This window comes from Pseudopipra pipra, chromosome 2 (genome assembly GCF_036250125.1).
Source record: "Pseudopipra pipra isolate bDixPip1 chromosome 2, bDixPip1.hap1, whole genome shotgun sequence".
NCBI lineage: Eukaryota > Metazoa > Chordata > Aves > Passeriformes > Pipridae > Pseudopipra > Pseudopipra pipra.
Window position 1 is genome coordinate 30,694,710 of NC_087550.1, and position 19,397 is coordinate 30,714,106.

Genomic DNA, 19,397 nt, shown 5'->3' on the forward strand with positions numbered 1-19,397 from the left:
GGGCACTTCAGTTAGGTTTTAAAAACTTGGAATAGTTACTGAGATTTTACAAGACATGAAAAGACAGCTGTCAAAGAGGACGTTAAAATTAAATCTGTTAGCATTTGAGAATGTAAGAAGTGTTGTTTCTAGACATCATTTTGATCCAAATCAGCTGCTCTTTTTAGATGCTTCCAGACATTTAGCTGATTGTCAGTTCCTTTGTGTTTTACCACACCGTGTTCAGTGCTTCACTTTTATACACGCAATTTCTTTGGTTGACATTTATTTGCTTTTAGAACCAAATACATTTTGAATTATGGAAGCACTGTTTGTTTCACATACATGCTAAGATCTTGGCAGGACAATAAGGTGTATTCCTAAATAATTGTTCAGATAAATTTCTTGTTCATACTGGTGCCCAGACTGAGTTGCACTTTTCAGCAAGTTCTTTGAGATACAGCACACTGTTCTTAGACCTTTTTTCTGCTGCCTTTCAGCGCAAAAAGCATGTTGTCAATTAACTCAGTAGGAACTGGATGTGGGGTTTAAGTTTTAGAGAACCATTTAATCTTCATATTTATATGAAGAATAATCTTAAGCAATTACGTTAGCATGTTGCACATGGAACAAATCATCAGACTGTCACTACCTCAAAGAATAAGCAGTTTGTTTTGAGTGGTTCCTTATGACACTGGGATATTGTATCAGGGTGTACCACATGTCCTCTCCTCATGCATCCTGGGAAACTGATTCTGAAATGATTCATATTCTAGAAGAGTCTCAATTTAAAAAAACTATATATATGTATTAAGAAAAAAGAGAGTGTAACTGTTCTGGACATAGGAAGATAAGAAAAATGGAGTAATGTACTTTATTAGATACTTTACTTGAAAATTGGAAGGATTGTTCTGGTTTCTATTTCTTTGTCTTGTTTAATAGGGCCCAGTCATTCAAGCTGTGCCAAAATGGAGGAAAAAAAAGGATACAAAAAGTTTTCTGCATTAGGCATAGCCATAGGAACTTGTAAGCAACTTACTAAACTTTATTTCCAGTGAAACTCTGTATCTGTGAAAATACTTCTTTGAAGCTCTTCAGTCAAAATTAATTCCCCTATTCTTACCTAACACCCATAGAGAAGCTCCTAGGGCTGTGTCGGTGTTAGTACATCAAATGTGGCTGGGAACACTCCTGAGTGCTGAAGCCAAGTAGCATGGAACAGCCCATGTCTGTTCATCTTAGCCTCCAAAACAAGGTGACTGCATACAAATTCCCTGCTGAGCACAGGCCCCGGACTCTTTTTGGCTCTTTTTGGGCAGTGCCTGAAAGCTGCCTGGGGAAAGTGCTAGTTGGAATAGCCCAGATTCACAGTGCAGACTGCTCTAACAACTCACTAGTGCAGACAGTTGTGTTATAGTGTCTTTATTACTTGTAGAGCTGTAACCTTGGAGTATCCAAGGTCTCTCCTGTCTCTTATGCTGTGGAGGGAAACCTTTGCAAAACAAAATAGTTAATTAAAAATAGTTTAATTGAATTCTACTTTTTCGTTGTTTCGCTCTTTGACTGTTTATGATGCAGTATGTTGTTGTTTATCTTTAATTCAGTTCTATCACTGTAAAAAAAAAAAGATGGAATTCATCTCCAAATTTAAACACCTAAACATATATGTCTGCCTGTGCAGAGGGTTCTGTCTGCCATTGCAGTCAGTAAAACCACGAGGATCATTTGACTCATTCTAAAATACCTGTTTGGCCAGCTGAATTACTCTCAATAATGCCGTTTTCTTAGTGGAAGCTGTGACACCTAGTTCATGTGTAGATACCTAAATAAAGGTGTTTGCATCTGGAGCATCCTTCTTTCAGGATATTTTCATACAGCACCTGTACAAAGTTTAAATTTAAACCCTTTCCGAAACACTAAATTTAAATTTAAATTGAGTTTAAATTCAAAGCCTTTCTGAAATCCTAATAAACTGCTATTTCTGTAAAGGATTTAGGCTTACAATGAGAATTTTGAATGCTGATAGGCAGTTATATCAAACTGAATTATCACTGATTACGTGTTACTTCTGATGCTTCCTAAAACTTGGAAAAAATCCCTCTAGGGTTCAAATCCTGAAAGCTTATATGGTTTGTATATAGAGCTGGATCTTCTGTATAATGTTAGATTATTTCCAGTATAGTTACTGCCCTCAAGTTTTTTGGCAGTGAAATAACTGTGTATGAAGTAAAGTTTGCAGATACATTGCTTTTACGTCATCACTAACACAACTGTTTTATCAACTGGCAGTAACTGCACGTTGTGTTTGCTGCAGGACAAAAAAAGACTGTGTTAGTCTACATATAGCAGCTAACCTGACTTTGCATGTCCAGCCTTTTAAGACATAATTTTATATAACCCATGTAACTTGAGAGGTTCCTTGATGTAAAAATGTCAAGTGACTTGCAGTATCTATGAAAAGTGAGCTACCATAGTTAGGAAGGAAATGGTACTGCTTCAGATGACGTAAAAACTTCCCTACAGATAGGCAGCTTTTAGTGACTTAAGCTCCTTTGCAAAAGGAAACACCTAAAATAAAAACTGCAACCCCTGCTTACAAGATAAGGAGCAAATTATTGCTCAGTGTGTCCGTGGCTGTAGAGGAAAGTTGCTTCTCTTAAAAACTGGTGTAATCGCGGTGGTCGTGATCACTCCTATTTTGAAAACTACAAGGCTGGCAGATTGTCTCATTACAGTGATGGCTTTTGTGAAGTAGATATTTCTTAGAAATACCTCAGGCCTGAAGTTAGATGATGAGAAGTATATCTCAAGATAGCTGCATTCCTGTAGAACTTCAGGTAGAAGCCACATGTGAAAGCATTTTAGCATAAGTATTAAACCAGTGCTTACGGGAGACAAATAAGTCTAAGTTTATAAGTTGGACATAAAGTGTGACAAAAAGGTCATATAATTTTTAGTCACGTGACATTCTGGGTTATCTGCTGAATGCATGTATACCAGACAGACTTGACCATGCTCATGAGCTCTGTTATGATTGCAGCAAGCAGTATTGCGGCCATTTCCATTAGAGGTTTTTATTTTAGGAAGGACCATGTGATCAAGTCCCTGTAAACTTTTCTTGTTTCAAATATCTGCTTTATTGCTACATAATACAGCTAAAATATCATTCTGCAATGCATAGTAGAATTTCATAATCAGAGAAACTCTAAATGTGATCATTACACAGTTACAAGAAGGGTTTAATTAATTTTAGAAATTAACTGTAGTCAAGGATTTCATGAGCTGAAACAGTAATATCTGCTGCATTCTTGATTTTTTTAAAGACTTGAAAGGAAAAATTAAGATAAAAGTAAGTGCTTCTAATCATGTGGGAGGAAGAAGAAGAGTTCAGTAGCTGACTGTTGAGATTTATTAACCCAAATAACATCAAGAAAAACAAACAGAAAACCCCACAACACAATGACGTTTTGTTAATTTAAAATCAGTTGAAATTTCTTATGCAATCATTTTGCCCATATTTGAAAATTACATTTGTTACAAATTGTAAGTTTGTATCCTGTGACAGCCAGGATAATGGATGGTATTGTTTTAATTATGATCTTAATGGGTTTTTTCTCCAGAATGAATAGTAGTTGTCATATATTCTGTATACATAGAAAAATGGCTATGAGAATTTCTCATTAGAATCTCAATGAAGGTGAAAGCAGCTGTTGCTTATTGTTTGGAAAGATTTTTCAGAAGCAAACCAATGTAATCAGAGCTTACAGAAGTGCATATGGTTGTTTATAGTGTGGTAGAGAGCTGTGCTCAGTTTTCCCAGAGAATTAATGACATTAAAGTTTTGGCAATACATTTTTAAATGTAGAATCATAGAATCATAGAATCATAGAATCGATTGGGTTGGAAAAGACCTCCGAGATCATCGAGTCCAACCCTTGGTCCAAATCCAGTCCATTTACTAGATCATGGCACTCAGTGCCACGTCCAATCTGCGTTTAAAAATCTCCAGGGATGGTGAATCCACCACCTCTCTGGGCAGCCCATTCCAATGCCTGATCACTCTCTCTGTAAAGAATTTTCTCCTGATATCCAACTTAAATTTCCCCTGGCGGAGCTTAAGCCTGTGTCCCCTTGTCCTATTGCTGAGTGCCTGAGAGAAGAGACCAACCCCCACCTGGCTAGAACTTCCCTTCAGGTAGTTATAGACGGTGATGAGGTCACCTCTGAGCCTCCTCTTCTCCAGGCTAAACAACCCCAGCTCCCTCAGCCTCTCCCCATAGGACTTATGCTCCAGTCCCTTCACCAGCCTTGTCGCTCTTCTCTGGACCCGCTCCAGCACCTCAATATCCTTTCTGAACTGAGGGGCCCAGAACTGAACACAATACTCAAGGTGTGGCCTCACCAACGCAGAGTACAGGGGTAGGATCACTTCCCTGCTCCTGCTGGCCACACTATTTTTGATACAGGACAAGATCCCATTGGCCTTCTTGGCCACCTGGGCACACTGTTGGCTCATGTTGAGCTTCCTGTCAATTAGTACCCCCAGGTCCCTTTCTGCCTGGCTGCTCTTCAGCCACTCTGTGCCCAGCCTGTAGCGCTGCATGGGGTTGTTGTGGCCAAAGTGCAGGACCCGGCACTTGGCTTTATTGAACTTCATCCCATTGGAATCAGCCCATCTCTCAAGTCTATCCAGATCCCTCTGCAGAGCCCTCCTGCCTTCCAGCAGGTCGACACTCCCTCCCAATTTAGTGTCATCAGCAAATTTGCTGATGATACACTCAATCCCCTCATCTAAATCATCTATAAAGATGTTAAACAGGACTGGGCCCAACACTGATCCCTGGGGAACACCACTGGTGACCGGCCGCCAGCTGGATGCAGCTCCATTCACCAGCACTCTCTGGGCCCGACCCTCCAGCCAGTTCCTAATCCAGGAGAGGGTATACTTGTCCAAGCCATGGGCTACCAGCTTTTCCAGGAGTATATTATGGGAGACAGTGTCAAAGGCCTTGCTGAAGTCTAGGTAGACCACATCCACAGCCTTCCCCTCATCCACCAGGTGGGTCACCTGATCGTAAAAAGAGATCAGGTTGGTCAGACAGGACCTGCCCCTCCTAAACCCATGCTGGCTGGGTCTAATCCCTTGTCCATCCTGAAGGTGCTGTGTGATTGCACTCAGGATGATCTGTTCCATAACCCTGCCAGGCACCGAGGTCAGGCTGACAGGCCTATAGTTGCCAGGGTCCTGCTTGCAGCCTTTTTTGTGGATTGGGGTGACATTCGCCAACCTCCAATCATTTGGGACCTTCCCAGAGAGCCAGGACTGTTGGAAGATGATGGAGAGCGGCTTGGCAAGCTCTTCTGCCAGCTCTCTCATCACCCTGGGATGGATCCCGTCTGGTCCCATAGACTTGTTGGGATCCAGCTGGCTCAGTAAGTTGCTAACTACATCCTCCTGGAATACAGGAGGGCTATTCAGGTCTCTGTCTCTGTCTATCTGCTCTAGAGGCCGGTTGTCCTGAGGGCCACCTGTCTTACTGCTAAAAACTGAGGCAAAGTAGGTGTTAAGTACCTCAGCCTTCTCCTCATCTTTGTTAACTATATTTCCCTCAAAGTCCAACAGAGAACTGAGGTTTTCCTTGCCTCTCCTTTTGCTATTAATGTATTTATAAAAGGACTTTTTGTTATCCCTAACTGAATTAGCCAAATTAACTTCAAATTCCACTTTTCTTTCCCTAATTTTTTTCCTGCATGACCTAGCTCTCTTCGTAAATTCTTCATAAGTAACCAGCCCTTTTTTCCACAGTCTGTAAACTTTCTTTTTATCCCTGATTTCTTTTAGAACCTCCCTATTTAACCAAGCCGGCCGTCTTCCCCTCCGGCTGGCCTTTCGGCACACTGGTATAGCCTGTTCCTGTGCGCTCAAAATTGCCTGCTTGAAGCATGTCCATCCCTCCTGGACCCCCCTGCCTTTAAGGGTTGTTTCCCAGGGTATGCCTTGAATTAGTTTTTTGAATAGGCCAAAATCTGCCCTCTGGAAGTCCAGAGTAGAGGTTTTAATGATGGCTCTCCTTACATCCCTGAGGATTGAAAATTCAGTTATTTCGTGGTCACTATGCCCCAGGCAGCCTCCAACCACTACATCATCCACCAGCCCCTCTCTGTTTGTAAACAGTAGGTCTAGTGGGGCCTTACCCCTGGTAGGCTCATTTACCAGTTGATGAAGGAAATTATCCTCTATACACTCCAGGAACCTCCTTGACTGCCTCTTCTCTGCAGTATGAAGCTCCCAGCAGATATCCGGCAGGTTAAAGTCACCCACAAGCACAAGGGCTGGAGATTTTGAGACATCTGCCAGCTGCTTGTAGAATAATTCATCTCCTTCATCATCCTGGTTGGGCGGTCTGTAACAGACACCCACAAGGATGTCAGCCTTGTTGGCCTTCCCCCTGATTCTGGTCCACAGGCACTCAACCTTGTCACTGCTGACCTCAACTTCAACAGAGTCAAGAGACTCTCTAACATATAAAGCCACCCCTCCACCTCTCCTTCCCTGCCTGTCCTTTCTGAAGAGCTGTATTACAGTTTCAGGTTTCAGTAAAGTTACATGCTTAGGTATTTAATTTCATTGAGTATGTGTAATAATCACAATTTTAGTCTAATAACATCTAAAGAAGCATCTCCAGACATGTCTGTCGACTGTCTTGGGAATCCTTTACAGAAGGCACAGAGATACAGGTCTTGTTTAAGCATCAGAAACCTGACTGTCATGTGCAGTGATGCTCTTGCAGCAAAACGTAGCAGCACCGCCCGGTGATCAAGGCTCAGGTGCAAATTACTTGGCTGTCCCTGAAACTAGTCTGAGGTAAAACATAATTTCTTCTCTTCAGGAAGACAAGACATCACATTATTGTTCTTGCAAAATAAAAATGACCTGGTGCTTGATGAGAGTGTTTTACTGATAACATTTCAAAGTAATGAATGATGCATTAAATACTGTACCAGCTTTGCTCTAAACAATGAAATCTAAGAAACATTATCCATGTCTAAGTGAAAAAGCTGTGCATAGGCAAAGTATATATCTCATAAAGTAATTTCAGAAGTAAATTCAGAGTTTGAAAAGAGGGTACTTCAGATAAATATAAATAATTTCTTGGAAGCTTGTCTTTCTCTGTAGAGGGCCAGGAAATGGCGATCTCATTTCGCAAAAGGAATATATGCTGTGTGGGATTGGTTTGTTTACCTTGAAGTTTGAGTTCTGAGTTCTAGTAGCAATTCATTTCTGCTTATAGAGACAATAAAAAGCTCTTTGTAAAATGTAAGCTTTAAAACTGGACAATAAGCAGAAATGATGCTTCTCATTATAGAGGGGTTAAAACTCTTAATGTACTTAAAATTAAAAGAAAAAAAGATATATTGAATTATAATACTCCATTCATTCTGGATTTCCTCTGTTCCTATCCTCTTTGAGATTACACCAGTTCATAGGAGACAGTATTGAGAGGAGTAAAGAGGACACTCGCCCCCAAAAACCCAGAAATTCAGGGTTTTTGGTGACTAATGTATAAAGTAGAAGGCTGTAGAAAATTGGAGATTTGTTCCTGCAGTGGAATATGCTGATGTCCTGCTGATTTTTTTTTCACTGTAAAATTCATGCATTTAAGTTAATATACTTGAAAATTTTACATTTAGACTCTTATGTTGACCATAGTTTTGATTTGTTTTCAGCTGTGGGATTGGGATCTTGGTGCTTCCACATGACCCTGAAGTATGAAATGCAGGTGAGTACTGATAAGTAGCTGTGAATTATTTTATGTGTGTATCTCACTATACAGTCATGTTGCCATTTCTTGATTAGATGAAACTCATATAAAATTAATTAATCTGCCTTAAGTATCATTGTACATGACTCCTGCTCTCAACAAGAGAGTAATTCAGGTCTTGTTTCATTAGGTATTTTCCACTGATAGACATACAGGAATATATACCTGCATCTACAATAAGAGCTGTAATCAATTGCTTCTGTTGGTGGAGGACACTTTATCCTTTGAGAAATCATGCTATCTTTTTATACAAGTTGTTGTTTTAAATTTACTACAGTTTTGGCTTAATAACAAGCAGTATAGAGAGGAGTTACTGTTATTTATTTTATCTTTTACATCTTTTTCTATTATGATTTCTATTTATCTAGAGGTATCTGTAGCATTAATAGTGAAATCAGTATCTTTTGAGTAGCAGTAGTTGAGTTGTCTTCTCTCTTATTTTCAAGTAGAAGGCATTCTAGAACAAATCACAGGGCACAGGGATTTAGTCCTGGTATTTCCTGTTTTTTTAAAGGGATGCAGGAAGTCTTGTCCTGTTGTCCTCTTTTAGGTCTTCGAAGATTAAGGAAATTCATCTTTGAATCAAAGGCAAGATGAAGTGGAATTCAGTTCAAAATAAAGAAATCTACATTTAAAAGTCTCTGCTGGCAGTGTGTGCTCTCACCACAGTCAGTGGAAATACAGTTAAGTCAGTGGAATTTAGGGAGGCAGTCAGCTGGGCTGAATTGTTCTCCATACTCCATTGGCAGCCTTCACTCAAAAAAGATTCATTTGTCTGAGTATAGGTGTTTAGTGTTATTTTAAACCCTGTGAGTGTGCTGTCAGGTGTCCAGCTGCCATGCCACAGAGGTGCAGGTTTCTTAGACTCCCCTGTCACATCTGCTAGTCTTGGGTGGGTGTATTGGATGTGACAGAGCATCTCAGATGGCATTAGGCAACTATATTGCGGCAGCCGAATTGAGTCCTGGACTTCTACTGGTCACAGTGGGACCTACATATTGCCAATTGTTTGAAGTTTGTCTCCATAATGCTCTGCTTGATATCTCTGGCACGTGCTGGAGACTGCCAGCTTCCACAAAGCATATAGTTGCTGCCACGTAAGAATATTTGGTCCTTTTCTTGCATGAAAAAGGCAGTTTGTAGAGCCATTTCACCATTTCCTCCCAAATTAAAGTATGATTTACCTATATTCACTCCTGTGGTGAAATTGCCTTGAATTTCAACCTTTTTCATATGTCTTCCCCGAGCTGCTTATTCCTAACATGGCCAGTATTTCAAATCCTCTTTCTTACACTGATGCAGAGGTGAGCAAGGGCACCATGAAACTCAATCATTAAAATTATACAGACTTAAAACGTTCTTACATGGAGCTTTTTGGGTTTTATTTTATTTTATTTGTGTGTGTGTGTAGAGGCTATTTTAATACAAGTCATTTTACTGCTACTTGCCATGTAGTTCTGGTGTTGCATCAGATCAACTAAAGGGCCTGTGAACTGTGGTAAGCAAAGTGTGGGCAGAAGCAGATGAGAGGGAAGCAGCAATGTCTTGCATCATCTTTCCAACTGATGTAAGAGGCTTCATGTGAGGCACAGAAAGTACACTTTTTTTGGCAGCCAAGTGAAATCCGCAAGTGGCCCATAATTACTCCAGTTGCTAGCTCATGGATCACCACAGAGGAAACAGTTCAACCAATAAATAACCTTTTCTCGTTCACTTTATCTCTTATCAGCATTGATAGCTGTTCAAAGAGGGGTTTTTTTTACATTTGTTTTGCAGTCTTAATACAGTATATGGTTGATTCAGTTTGCTAAAGTAAGAGAAATGTGAAAGCCTCTGTTTTTGAAAGCAATTGTTCAGAATAGTTCTAAAGCAATCACCCCTTTTTCTCTTGTTTTTATGGGAGCTGCATGATTGTGCATTCCTCAAGAATCCGAAATGCGTATTTAACCAGTGAAATCAGCTCACCGAGTTTCCTTCTTTCCGTGGTTCTTCATTGTCCAGACATGCCTTTGACATTCTAGAAGCATTAATTCCTTTGGATACAGAAGCCATTGTCTTCTGCATGCAAATTCTAACTAAGATGTTTTGAGAAGCTCTTAGTTCTTACTGTAATTTCTCTGAGATGTTGCCAGCATATGAACTTAAAAGTGTAATCAGCCATCCAAATTTGAAAAATTTTCCATGTTCTTTCCATTTCTTGTTCTTCCCCCACTTTTATCTTTTATGAGGTGTTAAATGACTCACAGTCTTTAACAGCCATGTGAATTAATCGTGCAGCTAATTCCTGCCAGGCTTGAAAAAGCACATCACCAATTTTATAAAAAACTATTACTATAAAGCTGAATTCAGCCATTTCTTCTATTTTTTCCCCTCCAAGGCATTACAGCAAAGATAGACTAATGTGATGGCAGAGTGCCACCTAACACACCTGTTAGCTTCAGCTGTTGTCAGTGTTCCTGATATTGTCTTTGTGCTACCTGTTGTGGTCCCTGACCCTATAAAGCACAGGTGCAGGGATTTAAACCTTCTTCTACAAGGTTAGTTGTGTGCTGCCTCAGATGTTGGACCTGGCTCACTGGAGAGAAGCAGCGGGAGTGTGGGTGAAGAAGCAAGGCTTGCCCTTTCAGTAGCACCTGGTCAGCAGAAACGTTTAGCAGCATTGTGAAACATTTCCTGAACTTTCTGTGACCAAAACCACAGCAAGCACTTGGGATAATACATCTCTCTCCTTCTGTAAAGAATTAGATTTAACCCAGTATGAAATTTCAAAACTAAAATGTCATTTTTGACTGCACAGTTAGAAAAATTATCTCAAACCAAGAAGAATCAGGCTGGCTTTATAACAGGGTTTGCGTAAGCTGCTATTGCTCTTAATGTGTCTCATTATTCAGAAAAACATGGTTTTGAGCTTGTCAGGGACCCTGTATCAGTAGTAGGAAAGCAATTTCTTTACAGGCATAACCATCAAGAATTTTCAGAGTGATGATGGAGAAAGATCAAAATCTTCTTTGCATCTAGTTCTTGTTTTTCTTAGGAATGAATCAAGTTCTAAAAGGCCTAACTATTAATGTTTGCTTAACATATTAGAAATCAGAGGCTGTGGATCTTCATTGATCCATTTGTGTGCTTTTTCATTTTCGTGATTTTCAGTCCTTCCTAAGAGGAGGTAAGTTTAGCTATATATTTACGAGCAAAAATTCATTAAAGTTCTTTGATGAGAAAAGTTTTAGCAGAAAATGGTACTATGATTTTTTTCCTTCTAATGATAAATGACAGTTTTGAGTGTACCAGTTCTTGAGAAATCAACTATCTTGTGATTACTATTTTAATTCCATTCTATTAATATGGCAAGTTCTCAGAAAAATAACTGATTTAGCTGTAACACGCGAGTCTTTTTATGCAGTTATAATCTGGGAGGGGGAAGGAAACCCAACAAAACACACCACAAGAGCCCCACAACAGAAAGAACAAGAACCCCACATCAAACAAACAAAAATTTCTGTCTCTGAATTAAAACAATGTAAGAAATTTCTAAAATTAGGAAGTAAACATGCAAGCACATTGCTCATCCTAATGGGCTGAAGTTGTATTTTATGCTATGAAAAAAATTCTTTTCAGTTTCTTTGTGAAGAAGATGCTACTGACTATAAGGCTATAGATGGGATGGTCTTATTCAATCTGACTTTTCAAAACTAATTCTTACAAATTTTTTAAAAGGTATGAACAGCACATAGCAAGATTCTTTGAAGGTGTGGGCTTTTATGAAAAGTAATATTCAAAAGATTCAGAGTAATAACTGGTTAGCACAGAAGCTTTTGCTAGTTGAATAGGGTTTGACACTGCTATATCTTAAAGTACAGTTAAGAAGGTGGATATCCAAGTGACTTAAAAACTCATGTTTACTGAAGACTTACCTCTCCTTAATTAACTTACACAAGCTTGTGATTTAAAAGTAGTTTTCATATTTTAATGTCTTTGCTTTTTATAGCTGTTGGATGAACTGCCAATGATATACAGTTGTTGTGTGTTTGTCTACTGCCTGTAAGTATTTGCTAATTTCTTTTTCCCCAAATATTTATGAAATGTTAACTTTTGAAATGTGCAGTCTCTGAAGCCAAATTTAGTGTATAGTGAGATGAAGCTTCTACTGCTTTTGGTGAGGTCTGGTTTTGCACAGCACTATGACATTGGAGCAGTAGGCTGCCATTAGTCCTAGTTTTTGCTAATTTAGATATATTTTACCAGTGTTTTTTAGCAGGAAAAAACCCCACTTCTAATAAAGATTTAGTGTAGTGTACAATCAGAGCTCAGTGCTACTTGGTATAAAAACAGCAGACATAATAAAATCAACTTCAGTAACACCTACAAAATTAGCAACATTATAATTTATTGGAGCTGGATTTCTATGATGGAGTCTGACTCAAAACACTTCAGGTTTCTGGCTAAACCTGCTTTCCACTCATCTGGAAAATTAAAGAAAAGATTTTATGAAGAGTTAAATGCATATTTTGTGGAGAGTGTTTTGGAACATGTGTGACAGCTTAATGCAATGCCAGGATGTTTTCAACCATTTAATTTTGGGAGCAACGTAACATTTGACAACTGTGAAAATACCCTAAGTTGGCTTTTACTTGCCTGTTGCTGCAAGGCCTGGATTTAACATGATTTATTCTGTCACTTGGAAAATGTAAATGATAAATCAACTTGTTGCAGACAAAAAGAGAGGAAAAAAGTCTTTTTGCTTTTGAAAATATCAAATATCCAGCTGTTGAAAATTGTAATGTCTTTGGTAAAGATTACCAGTTTGCAATGGAGTCGGGGTGCTCAAGGACTAAACCTCTGTCTGTGGAAATAACCCTCAATTTGTGATTCATACATTAGTATGATTTGTACAAACTCAGGACCAGAATCCTAATGCCTCTCTTAGCGGAAATATTTCCATTGTAGCTCCCTATCTCCTTGAAACTGCCTTTGCATTTCTTTTGCCTGATTTGAATGTGATTGGGAAAAAACATGAGAAGTGGCTATAAAAATCTGTCTGAAAAAATATTTTTTTGTGTGTGCAGTGGTTACTATATTATCTTCAAAAGCGCTGAAGCCTGTCACTGCATTTATAGCTCTAATAAGATTCTGTATATATAAGCTTGGTAGCAATTAAAATGTTCAAAAGAATGAGCTAATGTGCAGTTTAGGAGGCTTTTAATAATCGTTTTGGTTTTCTTGAAGGCAGATTGCAGGTGGTTCTGTACAGGACATTTCCTTATACGTCATTCAGTCCTGCTGACTCTTAAGCTGTGTAATTACTTCAGCAAGCCATTTTGCAATGTAGCACGTTGTGCTGCCTTTAGATTTTTTTTTTCCCCAGATATGTTTTTAATTTGTTTCCTCTTGTTCATTCATGAATGTGTCTGTTTCTGAAAGTTTATAAACAAATAAACTAAACAGATGTGACTTGGAGTTCTATAGACAACTTTCTCCAGCCCTAATGATGATGGGCTTCTCAAAGTTCATCTTTGTTCAGATATTTTGGACCTTTATTTCTGATGGAAGTGTGTTCTGCAATGTGTGTGTACTTCCATCACAACGGAGACTGAGGCACGGTGCAGAGATTGTGAAGCTAATTTTAATTGATTGTTTTACATACTGGGAGCAGTTAGCTATTTACCTTCCACTTCTACCAGTACCCAATCTAGCAAATTTACTGTACTGTGACTGTAGTGAAGACAAACAATCTGCATTTTAACATATCTCTGGAGTTCACTGTTTTGCAAGGCAGTCCTTTTTCCACTGCCTTTAGCTCACAGATGTAATGTTTTTTGACGGCTGTATTGCATTTCAGACTAACTTCTAATTTGACATCCATTATTACCCTTTAAGCACCTCCTGAAAACACTTCTGTTTTACAAACTCTTTTCTTAGAGTGCGTTACTTTTTTTTGTATATGCTTATTGGTGTTGGGGTTTTTTTGCACTATAAATGTTTTTAAAAAAACATTTATTGGTAGAAGTATGAATTTTTCTATTAAAATAATACATCCTTATTGGAAGACTTACAATTTCTTGAAGGGTCTAAGACCCATTAGGATAAATTTGCTCCCAAGTTTTGTGATAATATACCTTGAAAAATGCATCCTTTATATGGTAAGTGATGAATGTTATTACTCTGCTTTATGTTCTCTTCCAGGTATGAATGTTTCAAGTACAAGAACACAGTCAATTATCCGCTGCTTTTCTTTTTAATAACATACAGCTTTGTAGTCAGCATAGTAAGTAACTTTTTCTAATATGGCATTTTCACCTGTAGGTTGACAATTTTCCTGCTAGCAAAGGAACATTATAGAGGCAATACTGAATCTCTGTCACTTCCAGTCAAGAAAGACAAATTATTCTTTTGTTGGGAAAATGATGTGCTGGCCACCTTTCTATCTAAACCACTGTATAGAATAAATGAAGGGGAAAAGCAATAATCCAGTTGCTAGAATAGGAATGTGAGAAAAATAGTCACTGTTGATTTGTTATGAGGCCTTGGACAAGCTGCATTCCTCACCTTCTCTCACTGGAATTCATCTATAGAAATAAGAATCATCCTGTTCAACAGGCTTCAGAAAGTGAACTGTGATACTCAGTCCAGGATATTGACTGGTGTTTTAAAACAGCCAGAATAAGAAAAGAATTCAGCTGTTAGTTAACATTCTTCTGGTTTTTTTTGTCACAGCTCAAAACACAGCGCAGTGTTCTCCCTTTATGAATAAACTCAGTTTTGTGCTGTCAACCAACAGATGAAATTTCCTTCGTAATTTCTGTTGATAGCCATTTCTTAAAGAAAATAAGTAATATTGTAAGTCATCTTCAGCTGTCAAAATTCTACCCTGTTCTTTTCTGTTTCTCCTACAATTTTTTACACCTGTGGCACGTTATGCCTAAGGTCTAGTGCCTTTCTCTATTTAAGAGCATAAATTAAATTACCTTAATTAACAAAAGAAAGAACTACTAGGTTTTTGTAAAATGAATTGAAATGTTAAATTATTGTCTAAAACATTAGTAGTAGCAAATCAAAATAGAGTACTTTTTCTTCTTGCAATGCATTTTGAGAACGTGTCTGGTAATTTCAGCATCTTAATTGGTTTTGTATGTGCTGCAACTCTATTAAATGAGAAGCCTAATGTTAAGCGTTAATGTTTCTATTTGTGCTTCTTAATTTAAAATAATTCCACAGTTAAAACCTCAGGTATTGCCAGAGGAAACTTCAAATGTTTAATCAACTTTAATGGTGCATGGATAGACACTTATGGCTTGATTCTAACAGAACAAGTCTTGGCAATATTTAGATAAATAATGTTACAGTCATTCTGTGTTGCAAATTATTTCTCTTTTTTTAATCTTTCCAGGTTTACTTAAATTTGAAAGAGCCTGTATTCCATCAGGTAAATCTTGCTTTGTTGGAGCAGCTAATCTTGTTTTTTAATTATGATGTTTTAGTGGAATGTTTTATAGTATTTTATAGCTGGAAGGAAGATGAAAGGGAAGAACAGTTTGCCTTTTGGTTTTTCTTTGAATATGTTGCTGTCTGTCACGTTGCCATCCTCTCACTTAATGAGCTGAAAAAATTGAATGGTTTAATGCATGTTCTGTTTTAGCATTTGACCTAATATTTCTGTTGGTTTTCGTCAGAGGCAAATATAACAGGGTGTCCCTAAGGTGTGTGCGAGAGGGAGAGCTTAAGAAATCCTTTTCTGCTTTTTTCCTTTAGTAGCTGCTTTGAAACTATGACCTTGCATCATAACATGGCCTGTGTGACTTAGTACTATGTTCTTCTCTCTGCTTTAACATGTTAGTTGATTGAGTTTTTTAACTACTTGACTTTACTTAGAGTAAATTCAAGGTGAATTTAAATACAGAATGCCTTCTAGGGTTATTTAGCAGACTGGTTTGTACAGGCTTAATGGCATGTTTAGTACAGGCTCCTTTTGTAGCAACTCAGGAGTATTAATATGCATCCTCTGCCTGTGGGGATTGGACTGTGTCGCTTTCCTCTTCACAGGAGGTTAGAAAAGATGCTCATTTCTGTATGCCACAGGTAGTTTTCCCTCATTTATGATTTTTTGATTAGGAGTAACAGCTGAAAAATTGCCAAGCAGAAGGCACTGAGCTCTTTGCAGGACAGAGCTTTAAAGCCTTAATTTTTAAAATTGGTAGTGCCATTGCTTGTCAAAATGTGCCTGCTGCATCAGCAGTTGTAAAAATGATACGTGGCTCCTGTTGCTGGATTAGTGAGGCGCTGATCAACAGAATACATTCTCAGCTGCTCCAGATAATCTCTCCTAGAAACATGAATTGTTGCTGTACCTGTTAATACAAGAGAAACTTGCAGGGTGGGGGTTTTTTATAATGTTAATTAAATCCTTCCCATTTTTCCCCCTGCTTACATTTCCAGCAGGAAGATGCTGACTGGGATGAAAGTAGCAATTTCTGGTGTTTTTACTCAGCTGATCATAACTAGTTTTGAATGAAGCGACTTAGACTAATTTTGTTTACTATTTACTTATTTATTTATTATGAACTTTTATCTCTTTAATCATTTATTTACCCAACATACATTTATTGCAATAAATATGTCACAGCCTCACTATATTCCAGTTTGATGCGTTTGGCATAGATATTGTCCCATGTCACAAATACTAAGACAATAGATATTGTGACTTGTTGGGAAACAAGGAAATATGGAAACTTTAAACTGTTGCCCCAGACCTTTAATTTTTTTGCATCTGATTTTTCTTAGGTTCAAAGTATGAATTCTTTGTTATAATTTATACACAAGGAATCCATGTAGAAAATATTTGGGCCAATAAAAGTGCTGGACATTTTACAACAATTCTTTGCAAATTGATTTTTATGGAGAACATACAGTTATGGCCGAATTCCAAATGTTCAAGTACTGTACTCATTTTTTCACAGTTTTTGCCAAATATGTTGTAAATCCCGAGGAAATGTTTCTCTGACTGCACAACAAAGCAAAGTTATTTTCTTAATACTTGTCCATTACTTGTGCATTAAAAAAAAGTAAAATCATTTCAGTAAGCATTTTCCAACTGAATGGGTCATGTGGACTTGAAGTACAGTTAAATATGCTCATGCAATCATTGTTTAAAACACGGTCTTGGTCCCTAACTGTGTTAGAAAGCAGCATCAGGAGATAAAGCATAGTTCATCAGGCTTGCAAAAAGGGGAATAACTGCATGGACAACCTAATATTGTTCATTGTTTCAGTTTGGGTGTTTTTTTCCGTGAAAGAAAAGCAGTAAGAATGGAAAAGGACCGTATTATATGTAGCAACCAGGATCCAAGCCTCAGTTTTCCGCAAATTACTTTCTACTTGTCTTCCCAGCTTAGGCTCGTAAGTTGCTGACTGCCAGCAAGGCACAATGGTGATTTCAGTTTGTTATCCATGGCACATGGCAACATAGACCAATTTCTTTTTCTCCATCCACATATTGGAGATCTTTAAGGGTCTTAGTGCTTTAACCATGGGAGTGATGAGATGCATGTTTTGGGCAGTTGGAGGCAGCACATCATTAGAAGGAAGTAAACATCTTCCTGCCTGACAACTGAACTAGCTTTTTTTGCCACCTCATCAATTAAATGAAAGGTACCCTTGGCCTTTACCAGTGTATATTGTCTTGTTTACATTCAAATTGCTCAGGCTAGAGCACTATTATTACCTAATTTTCAAGGTGCTAAACAACCCTACTTCGAAGTTGCCCAGTTGTTTTTAAGCCAGCATCATTGTCACAGGAAACAGCTGTGCCTCTCCCCTCTTTTCCATCTGGCACACAAATTTACTCTCTGATGGCAATTTGACTTGAGGTTCAGGTTCAAATCACCAACTAATTCTCCTCGGAATTAGTTTTAAATCAGATTAGTTGTTCATCCCTGTTTACCACATGTAGATTAGTGCTTATACAAGAAGAGGGGTTGGGGAAGACCAGCTGCTAGTATAGTGAGCCACAGACACACAAATATAAGACAGCCCTGGAAGCAGACAAAATTACCTTGACAGTTAAACTTTTCAAGTCAAGTCTTACAGTAAGTAGCCTTCTTTCTAATATGATGAGGTCTAGAAAGCTGTCACCTACAAAGCATTGTCTTCCATCCTAATTTGTTTGCTTGCCGCATATCGTATGCTGACTATGCATTTGCACTTGTAGCAGTGAAAAACCTCATTCAGCTAGTGAGCCAAGTTACATGAATAATAAAATAGATCTAAAAACCTATTTTATTTGCATAGTCATCTGCTGCAAGAGTTTGAAGCAAATTTTTGCAAACAAATAATTAAAAGGTAAATGGAAAATCAGATTAAATAGCTGTTTCTTCTACATTAGGAAATGTGATGAAAAAATAGACATTTCAGAATGTAGTTGTGGTGTCCCATGAGAAACTAAGCAAGCTGGAGAAGTAGATTATTATGAGAATTGTGAATAGGGTAAGGGAGTGACTAGTGAAAAATAATTAAAGGAGATGATGAAAAGCCTGGATTTTCTTAGGATAAGTAGTGGGACTGTTTTGGGAGTTTTTTTTAACAACCCATAGCAGGAAAAAGAGTAGTGTACTGATGATATTTGTGATGATACAAAGTTCAGAGGCATCACTGAGTACAGGGGAGGAGATGAAGAGATAACTGGGAGACTTGAGGACTAGGATGACAACTGGTTCAAAATTGAAGAGATGCGCTGTTGGACAAATACCAACCATACTTCTTCTAAACTGCTCAACAGATTACCAAAGGAGGAGAGGGAGTGCCTGGATGTTTACTGATCACAGCACAATAACATGAACAGTGATTTTTTTTACTTTTGATAGAAGTAAAATACAAGTATTAGATTTACCAATTAAGGTGACTGAGTAAGAGAGACTAAAGCAGGAAAAGGTACTTCATTTGCCTTGGTAAAAAAATTAGTAACATTTTTCTCTATGGGTGTTTTAAATATACAAGTACTAAGAAAAAAATGAAATCACAATGAAATATGTCTGTAGAAGTACATAGGGGAGATTGAAACTGCGTGAAGAATATGTTATATCAGGACACAACTTGTTCAGACTTACAGGACTCCCCATTCTGGGGAATCTGTGTGTACCCACTCAATGTCTTCCAGCTCTCCAGAGTCCTTCTGGCTGCTAAGGCAACAGTTAGTTGTAGGCTTGTGGCTAAATATATTGTGCCTTTTAAGGGAATGTGTTCTTACTTTCTGTATGTTCAGGTTGCCAAGCATCTGATAAAAATGACCTTTTCAGGCATGTCTTCACCACAGAGCTTTTTCTGTTTTGTTGTCGTCCTGTTGAAGACCACATATAAAACTGACTTGAGTGTTATTTCGCTGTTACACAGACCATTTGCGGATGTCTTCCAGAAAGCGAGTACATCTTTCATTCTGGTTAGTGCTTTTACCTGTGCAGTAGCTTAGGGAATGAGGAAGGATATTCTAACTCTCCAAAGGTTCAGTTCTGCAAGTCATTGAAGGGGAAGCTTGGTTCACTGTGACAGGCAGTGTCCCAGAAGCTCTACAGCAGTGTCTTCTGACTTCTGTGTCATTTTGCCATC

The 19,397-nt window shown here is 38.2% G+C and overlaps 1 protein-coding gene across 1 annotated transcript in view; it reads left to right on the top strand.

Moving 5' to 3' along the window:
* Positions 1-19,397, top strand: part of ACER3 (alkaline ceramidase 3) — a 55,481-nt gene that overhangs the window by 23,389 nt on the left and 12,695 nt on the right. The window contains exons 3-6 of the mRNA XM_064644835.1: positions 7,708-7,760; positions 11,791-11,843; positions 13,986-14,067; positions 15,190-15,225. Coding sequence (XP_064500905.1) covers positions 7,708-7,760; positions 11,791-11,843; positions 13,986-14,067; positions 15,190-15,225 — 224 coding nt within the window. The remainder of the gene's footprint in view (positions 1-7,707; positions 7,761-11,790; positions 11,844-13,985; positions 14,068-15,189; positions 15,226-19,397) is intronic.